The following is a 9,642-nucleotide window of genomic DNA, read 5'->3' as shown; positions in this document are numbered from 1 at the left end:
GTGGCCACTGGCGGTCGCCGGCTGACCCTCCTGCTGTCAGGGAAATTTGCCACGTTTACGCTCAGGACATTACGGATGCGTAGATGTCAGTGGAGATGGCGCGGGTTTCCGGCACGGAAAGCCTCCGAGGCAAAGCTCTCGGGGCTTATGCAAAACAAGCTGTCAGCGTGTTAGTGTCTCTTTCAGCCCTCTGAAGCTGGTGTAATGAGAAGGGTTAAGCAGGTATGGGATTACACCTGCTTTGGGGGCCGTGATGCTAGACGGTTAGGAGGGAGCGAGAGTGACAAGCTCAAAGCAGCTGCTGCAAATCGTTTGGCGATGAAGTGGCGTTGTTTCATCTGTGTGGAGTCTGCTGGAAAACTGCTGCGTGGTTCATTAGGAGTGAGAACATCACCTGAAACAAGTACAGGAAACAACCCCAAAGTGCAAGGGATTATGGGTAGAAGCAGACGGACGCTGACGTCTGACAGCCAGCAGTTGCTCATGCTTGGAAAACCTAGCAGAACAAAAGTCTGGACTGATGCTCCTATGCTGCTATTTCTTCATGCGTTCTTAACTGGTATGAACACCAGAGAAGAAGAGTGCAGACAAGTTCATCATGCTCAGCTAATGTTACATGGACTGGAGTCAGATGTGTTTTGTTGTTGTTTCAGAATACCTCCTTCCTTAGACCACTAGACTGGGAAAATGCCCTTTTAAAACCTAACATCCAGGTTCTTCTTCTGTCCCCTCTACTGTTTTAGTCATATTTTTCCTTCAATTCTTTGAACGCTTGACAAAAATCAAATAAACATAATTATAAATGGAAGTGTTTGTTGTTAGATATTGTCTTGAACAATGATTCACACCAGACGGAGCTCTCTACCAGAGACACAGAGATGATTTCTGTCACATATTGACCAATGTGCCAAACCCCCCAATAGTCATATAATCCTTTAACCTTCTGCATGTGACTTGAGGGAGGAAATCAACTCCTTTAACCTGCTCAGCGAGTGTGTCGTGTGTCAATTTGTCATCCCAGGTGACGATATCGTCAATGTTGGCTCGGAGCCCATCTGAGTCCTGCTATAACAAATTGACCTAATTGCCTTAGCCAATCAGATGCAGAGCTCAATTGCCTTGTTCTTTAGAAGCAGATTGCACTTGATGTCAGGCAGGTTGTGATTGTCCCCCTTCATAGGCCCGGCCAAGATAAACACCGTTTATCTCGTTTTCTCGGCAGTAAATTGAGGATTTGCGACCGTGACCTTAATAAAGCGACATTATCTGGCAAGGAGCAGGAGCTGGGCAACAAATAGATAATCACATCGTGACAACAAAATGCAAGTGATGAGCAGAATAGAGAAACCCATCTGTTCCCCCGGCTCATAAAAGGTACCTGCCTGGAGAAATGGCCAATGAACAACATAGAGAATAATACTGTTAATTACAGATAAAGAAAAAGGTGGGGAAACTATGAACTATGGCAAATAAAATAAATAGAATAAACCAATATTCCAAGCCAATGTAAAAACACGTTTAAATGCATTGAATGTACCAAATATTAGGGACACTGATGACATTGGTTGACATTGCAGCCCCTTTTGCACAATCCATTAACTCCTCTAACTCATCTGCTCTTTATCAACATCTCCTCCTTTGTGATTGGTCTAGATTTAATAAGGGAAATCAATAAGGGATAAAGGCTTTTATGTGGATTCACCTCATCAGTGGACTCCATGAAAAGCCTAAGTGACCCTAATATTTTTTACATTGAGTGTATAGAGGTCACAGGTCATGTTGAAAAAAAACATCCTATTGAATCCATTAGTGAACAAGTCAACATAAGGTTCCTAAATACACTGTAGATGTGCAAATGCTAAAAACTCTATTTCCTAACCCATAGCCATAGCAACAAAAGGCCTTGGCTTTCCATCCTTTAACACAGATTGTACCCATTTTTGGTATTCACCCTTAACCATTGCTAGATATTGGAAAATCACATAGAGGCCAATGTTGTTATGAGGCCATTTAACAGAGTTGTATGCCGCCACATAATAAGGTTTAAATAGTATAGGCGTGCTCCATGTAGTAAAAACAGTTCAAATTTAATTTTATGGGATGACACCAACTCCCCAAAACAGACTGAAGCTATTTTTTCCTTTTACAATGTACGGCGCTCAGTCTCTCTATTCTCTGAAGAACAATATAATGACTGAACTCCTTTCCTGGAATTGCTGTCATCCCATGAATGGCATTTTAATAGAGGCCAAAGTTACTTCGTCCACATTGGCCCTATAAAAGGTTAAAGTATCAGCGCGATTTGAATTATATTGCACATCCCAATTACTTTACTTGGCCTTATAGGTCATTTAATTGGGTAATTGCCAGAGGGATAATCAAGGTCTGGTTAGATGAGCACTTTGGACCCACCTAAATCAAGTCTACCCACCTTTTTATGTGTGAAATAGATTTTATCCCCCTTTTAAGCTGATTGAATTCTTAATAATATATCTTCATAGTATTCATATGTTATAATAAGTGGTATCCAGTCTACACTGCATCAAAATTTATACTGATTTGAGGACATTGCTATATATATTTTTTATATTGCTGGTTGTTATGGTGATCTGGAGACTGGAGTTCATACTTCAGCCGTCTTTCATCTGCCACTGCCTGACTGAAGGCAGCGGAGGCAGAGAGAGGAGAGGGAAAAGTGCAAAGTAACACAATGCATAGTAGAAGGAGGGAAACATGACAGCTTGTCAATTCCAGCGATGGGGACAAGGCTGACTAATCTCAACAGTTGACAGGTTTTTCAAATTTTCTTAAGCTGTGTTTGTCCAGGGCATTGGTTTTTGCTGAGCGTGCGTGCTCTTCTCCTGCGCCGACCTGCTTCACATTCATACAGCAGCACACTTTCACGCCTGCAGACCGCCCAGTGCAGCCACAGTCCTCTGCTGTTGGCCACTGAGCAGCTAATTGAAAACAAGACTGTGCTCTGATCAGAATAAAATCAACCTCCCTGCTGACAAATTATTGGCTCCAACGTTTTACATTTATATTGTAAACATTTAGCTGACAGGAGACAATAGATGTGAATATTCCTGTGTCCTTAATGCGATCATTTGTGATGGAAAAGTAAGAAAGTAAGGAAAGACATATGGGAGAAAAAGTGGAAAAGCTTTGGATATTATTGGTCATGAAACTAGTTTGGTTAGGAAGTAATTACTTACGTTTTTTTGTTCAATAACTGTAATAATTATAGCTACTACTTTTGTAAATGTAATCTATTACTCCCCAACTCTGGTAATAAATAACAGGCTTTGACCGTGTGGTTTGTCTGTAAGGAGCAACTTTTTGGGGTGTCAACGCTCATAGACTTCCATTCATTTTGGATGCTCATTCCCTTTCATTCACTTGTATCTGTGGCAGTTGCCACTGCTGGTCAGTAGATGGCACTATCTCCTCTCAGATTAAAATCATGTATGGGCCTAAGCAGGTTGCCTTGGGTCTTATTGATTTCTGTCTTTTGTGTAATGTCATCAGCTTAGCCTAGATGTTAGAAACTAATGGACATTTTCAGTGGCGGCCTACAGTTGATATATTTGGGTTTGATGCTTTAAGATCTTGGTCATCTGGAATCCTCCCAAAAGCCTTTCTATGATTAGAAAAACGCACACTCGTCAATCTAAAAATAATTCTGCTCTTCCTCATTCCTGAAAAGTTGACATTGGGAAGATAGGAGGTTGTGTGTTTTTTCCCACAGCAATGAAATGCACCGTCCCATCTGGTCACTCCCTGAATAACTGTGGTTAAAATGAAAGGAGAGGGGGGTTAGTGGAAAGGTTACTTTCCGGAACAGTGATTCATTTATTCTAGCAGAGACCAGGTGTGAGCGGAAAATCATCATCTTAATACTTCTGGGAGCATTTTTGTGATTTCTTCAAACAAGTCTAAGACTAATTGTCAATGTGCCTAACCAGTGACCTGAAAACCAAAGTGAAGCTGGCTTACTTTTTTTTTTTTGTAGGAATTTTAGAGCACCTGAATCAACATACTTACACACAGTATATGAACATGTTTGCATTATACAGAGCTCATATTTAAACAAATTAAATGTAGTATTAAAAATCATCCAAGCCAATAAACTGTATTCCACATTGTTCTAAGAATCATCTTGTCCTCATGGGTAGCTTTTTACTCATGGCATTTTGCATCTCCAAATAAACTGTATAAGACACTTTAAGGGATGCAAAGGCTATAGCTGTGAGCTTAGGGATTTAGGTGAAAGCCAAGAATTATACGACTTGCCATTATCACTAAAACCTGGGGACTATCATAAAAGGCTGTGAGACACAGGGCAACATTTCTCAAAACGCTGTCTCAGCATGGTTGCTTTAATCACATGGGAACATTTTGTCACTTTGCCCATTTATATTGTTCAAAGATTGAGCTGGTGCGTCACCATTCTGACATGCGTAGGTCTCTTTAAGTCTTTCTGAAACGTTATTTTAAAAATAAAGAATCTACAAAAGGGCACAGTTGGCCCGTGTCAGTGTTTTGTGCAGATATCTGAGTTGTCGGTGAGGTGGCGGTGGTGGTCTGGGAGTGTGAGGCTACATCGATGTGCAGCTGGGCTAGGGACAGAACTGGTTTATTGTGTGACAATTACTGTTTGTGTGAATAACCGTAACATATCAGCTGCACACTAGAAACTAGACTCAACCGCACCATATGGCTGGAGTGGTCAAACATACGATTCAAGAGGGGCAGCAGTAGCTTTGGGATTAGGGGTGAGAAGGTCACAGGTTTGATTTCCTGTGAATTAGTGAATAAATAAGACTCTCCCAGGTCTGGGTGTGTGTGTAGCTGTATGAATGAGAAGCATGGCATTGCTGAAAAAGAGCATAATAGCCTAAAACAAATGCAATTTGAATGTTAGGAATCCCATCAAACAGATGTAGCTATAAAAACACATGACACCACTTTACCAGAATTGTGGTGATCTGCGCGTTTAGCTCATTACTTCGGCTTGATTGCATTACTAGTGGAATAAAAAGATTTAATGTGATGAATGGGAGCCAGACACCCGGCACAGATATGGATAAGCCCTGGATTACATCACATGAGTCCGCATGAGTGAACAGTGAAGTTCAGGGCACGCAGGTCAGCGACCAAAATACTCTACTGCTGCTGCCATGGGAAAACCATGTAACTGCAATCATGGTGGCAAATGTGTTTCTTACTTTAAAATGAAGGATTTCTACCCCTACAAATCCACTGCACACATTGGTTTGGATTCCAGCTTGGACAGTTTGAAGACACAGAAAGGGAGGCATATTTTCTAAATGCTTTATTCATACACAGGCCTACATCTGGCATCATAGTCTGGCATACATACATACATACATACAGACATACAGACATACACATACATATACACATACACATGATTAACCACCAGAGGGCGACATGACAGATTTCCCCATGATTTAAATTGACAGTAAATGATTGACAGGTGCAGTAAACCAATGCATTGCTGCAGAATCTCTTGAATGTCCAATAGGACTATTGGAGGGCAGATACCACATCAGCGCCACAGATTACGGTCAATTGAATTCATTTGATGTAGACGATTTGAGGGCGACCTGTTTAAGAAGAAATGTCTCCATGCTTTGAGAACTAACATTATATTCCTGTTCAACAAAAACAGAAAAACACAGTGCTCAGGTTTGTAGTCGTGTTTCAGCTGTATGAATAAGTTTTAATGCTGTTGTTAGCTCCATTTTTGTGGTTTTACACCATCCTTAAACACGTGTTACAATGACTGTTAACATTCAACCTGGAACCATGCTAAAATAACACCTGCGCTAGCTAGCACAGTAAGCTAGGTATGATGTCAAGTTAGTTAAAGTTAGCATATAGGTTCGCTCAGGTCTCTTCTTCGTCAGTTATTTTGAACTCCCAGTACCCGCTCAAGCTAAAGTTCCGTGAAACTCGCCACATTTCCACGCTTGCCGCCGAAGCGCATTTTCCTTTCAAAATAAAAGCCCCGCGAGGCTGCCACAAAAAACACGGTTGTGCGTGGTGAAATCTCCCTAATTAATGATTTAGCAAAATGTTAAAGGGGACAACGTAGGCTATTTTATGACTGTCTTATGATTTGGAGATAGTGCTAACCGGGAGAGATGAAATATCAGAACAATAGAAGTTGCAGAAGATATCTCATCCTTCCCCTCCGTTTCTAGCTGATGTTTTCATAAAAAATTGTTTACTGCTTGTTTTCATTCATTGCATATGCTTAATTATTCACACGTACAAAAAAAAAAATGCAAAAACAGCCCATTAGACACATAATTTTACCCAGGGCCACCAAAAAAACACTGTCTGTGCAGCGTAAAAGGTTTAAAGTTTTATCCATATTATTATATAATTATCATCATCATTATTGCTGTTTGATTATGGTTGGTATCATTTGCCGTCATCGTTAGCATAATGGAAGCACCTGACTGGAAAGACAAGAAAAAGAAAGCTGCTTTTTTTTTTTTATTATTTGTCTGGCTGTTGGTGATCTGATCTCACAGGGAGGGGAGTATTGGCTCAGAAAGAGACAAAGATGGCAGTCATGTTTGTACCGGTTGGGAAATGACTTACAGTGCTGAAATAAAATTTATTCTTTTAGTAAAAAAAGGAAGAAAAGAAAGGAGCAAACGCTAGGAAGTTTGTCTGTGATATAATTGAACTACATGCAGTTAACTACTCCCCAACACTGCAGTTATGTTACTTTTCTAATTCTGAAAAAAAAACAACTTAATTTACTACTTAACATCTGTCTGTCTCTTATTGATCTGAGTATATTAAATAGAATTTCCTATTTATTTAAGCATATAGCACAGGCCTGCGTCACATGGTTATGTATTACGCTGTTGCATTTTTTTTTTTCGACTTCGGGTAACGTTAGCGCTCTCTTTTTTCACCATACATGTGTTTGCATCCCTGTGCATAGTTAAAATATTTATTGGCCTATATTAAATTCAGCTGATTGCAGTAAAATGCCTAGTATATTATTCTTCAAAGGGAAATTATGAATGAGAATTGTGTGTCTGTTTTTTGAGAAAGACAGGAAGAGAGGCCTGCGCCAGGTGCGCTTGCACCTTGGCGCATTGCTATTTAAATGGCGGATTCGGCAAGTTGGAGAAACGAACGTCCAAAAAGCATCTATAGGCTGACATGGTGTGAATTAGTCTCAAGTAGCCTAAGTGCATTACAGTCTTTTAGACCCAGTTTGTCACAATTAAATCCAACAAATTCAAGGTGTTAGGCTTTTGGACTGGATGTCTCAAGGTAATAAATACTGATGCGTTATGACGCACGGGGCGCATTGGAGACGCCGGTGCCAGGCGCAGCGTCCTCTACAGCCTCCTCTTCAACGCGGTCTCACACTGTCTGATCCCCCGAGTCAGAAAACAAGAATACAGAACTTGTCTATGCGTTTTTTATTCACATCGAATTAATGTGAAATGTTGAGTGCGTGGTTATGTTCACTCTTTACAAAAACAAAAGGCACATTTACGATACCTGGGTCAGGAAGATACTGCGCCAACCGTCGGTAACTGTCTGTCGGTTCTGAATTAACAGCGCTATGTTTCTATAGGGTACAGAAAATATGTATGTAGGCTATTGACCTATCAAGGGCGATGTGTGTGTGCATCAGGTAGGCCTATGTTGTGCGTCGGGTGAAGGTAAGATGCCTTTACAGTTTATTTTCATGACTTTTTGCTGGGCTGTGCTTTTTACATATTTACTGTGTTATTTTTCTTGGTTGTAGGTTGCATATTTAGCAATTGGCAATGTGTGATGATGGTTAACGTTGCGCATTTGGCATTGCGTAATGGTGAGAGGGACATGTAGTATTTGGCATTGCGTAATGGTGAAAGCATATGGCAATTTGGTAACAATGCATGTCAGGAACAAAGTAAAGTGCAAATTTTCATAGTAGATGATCCTATTTTTCTATTTAGCATGGTAACATTGTGTGTTTGAGAGAGAGAGAACTGATTGATGCTGTGGTTCATTGTGGCAATAACAATGGGCATCATATTATTATTAGTTTTTGAGTTTGTGTAACACAACAGATGTAGGTGCATCTTACTATCTGAATAATGCGCCCTTTAAATAGCAGGAAAATACTGCGCCATTGACTTTAGACCAGGTTCTTGTTGGTCAATGGCGCAATCGCTTTCCGCTGCCTCAAGATAGCAATGCGCCTGACCACACCTCATTTTAAGACCAACACGCCCATGGGCGCACAGATGGGCGCAAGTACATTTGCTATTTAAACAACGTGGGCGCTGGGTGTGAAAATGACAACTGCGTCAGTTGGAAACTAGCAATGACACTTGCGCTGCGCTTTGCGCTGCTTTGCGCCGGGTGTAAGATAGGGCCCCTGGTCTTAAAGACTCAGAAAATGTCTTGATTATTTTATGAGGTATGTACTTATGCTAAGCAAGGCCACATTACATTACAAGGCTTTTGAATGCAGTTTGGTGTATCCCTCTCCTCTCTTGCACGGAGAGGGATACTGTTGGATTTCCTAGCTGAGGCCACTAGTCCAAATAGATGCAGCAGCTACATGTGTTAGATTTATTCTATTTATGGTTGATAAACCATGAACACAACAATCGAAAAGCACGTCTAATCAGTCTGATCTCTGTATGTTTGAGCCAGCATAGAACTCTGCACACAGTGGGCAACAACATGTGTTGCAGATCAAGTATGATCCCAGCCTACAGTTGATACCCAAGGCTATCTTGACATTGACATGCCTAGCCTTCTTTGGAAGACTGCTCATGAGACTTCGTATTTGTTTTTCCCCCAACAGTCAACTTATTTTATTTACAACTCAGACATATTTGAGAAGTTGCCGGGATGGACCCAAACAAGCCTCCTGGACTCCCTGGTGCAATGGGCATGCCTTGGCTGCAGGGGCGGGGAAGAGGACTCCAGCCTCAGGAGCCGGCTGTAGGACGTGGTAGAGGACTGCAGACCCCCACAGAGGGGCCTGGTGTAGGACGAGCCGGAAGTTTCACCGCCCTTGGTGATAAACCACTAGTGCAATTCGGGCGAGGAGCAACTCCCCCTATGACTGAACCCCTGATTGGATTTGCCAGAGGGCGCCCTGCGCCACCTGATGATGGGGGACTGGGCCGAGCCAGAGGGCTGCTCCTCTCAGCAGCTGAACCAAGGGTAGGGGTGGCAAGGGGAGCGATCCTGCCTGCTTTGGAGCCGCAGCATGGGCACGCACCGCCATGTGAACCCATGAAGCAAGACCTGACAGAAGAGACACTGAGTTCGAAGATGAAAGAGGAGGTTGTAACCAAGAATGTTTGTATAGCCTAGTCATTTGCAAGTTTTAAAAGTTTTCTCCTATATTCAGAACTGGTATGTTTTTTTGTGTGTTCACAGGTTGACATGCCTACCCAGGGTGAAGGATCAACTCTGGTGTCAATGTTTAGAGGCATGGGCATTGAGCCCTCATGGGGGCGAGGAGCGCCGCCAGTGGGTATGTATATGAAAAGTGTAGAATTAAGATGAATCTGTTGGATCGCATTCAGTGTTTCCTCTGTATTCATTAAGCAGTTTTGCTCCACCAAAGCAAGA

General features: G+C 41.8%; 2 protein-coding genes across 2 annotated transcripts in view; one reads left to right on the top strand and one right to left on the bottom strand.

Moving 5' to 3' along the window:
• Positions 1 to 9,642, bottom strand: part of vamp5 (vesicle-associated membrane protein 5) — a 198,088-nt gene that overhangs the window by 54,137 nt on the left and 134,309 nt on the right. The gene's annotated exons all lie outside the window — the stretch shown is intronic.
• The window catches only part of piwil2 (piwi-like RNA-mediated gene silencing 2), a 30,295-nt gene continuing 29,563 nt past the window's right edge, over positions 8,911 to 9,642 (top strand). Inside the window, exons 1-2 of the mRNA XM_071918662.1 lie at positions 8,911 to 9,366; positions 9,448 to 9,544. Of these exons, the coding sequence (XP_071774763.1) occupies positions 8,911 to 9,366; positions 9,448 to 9,544 (553 nt within the window). The remainder of the gene's footprint in view (positions 9,367 to 9,447; positions 9,545 to 9,642) is intronic.

The sequence above is a fragment of the Centroberyx gerrardi genome, chromosome 8, assembly GCF_048128805.1.
Source record: "Centroberyx gerrardi isolate f3 chromosome 8, fCenGer3.hap1.cur.20231027, whole genome shotgun sequence".
NCBI classification, from domain to species: domain Eukaryota; kingdom Metazoa; phylum Chordata; class Actinopteri; order Beryciformes; family Berycidae; genus Centroberyx; species Centroberyx gerrardi.
Note: the sequence above shows the minus strand (reverse complement) of the source record. Positions and strands in the feature narration are given on the sequence as shown.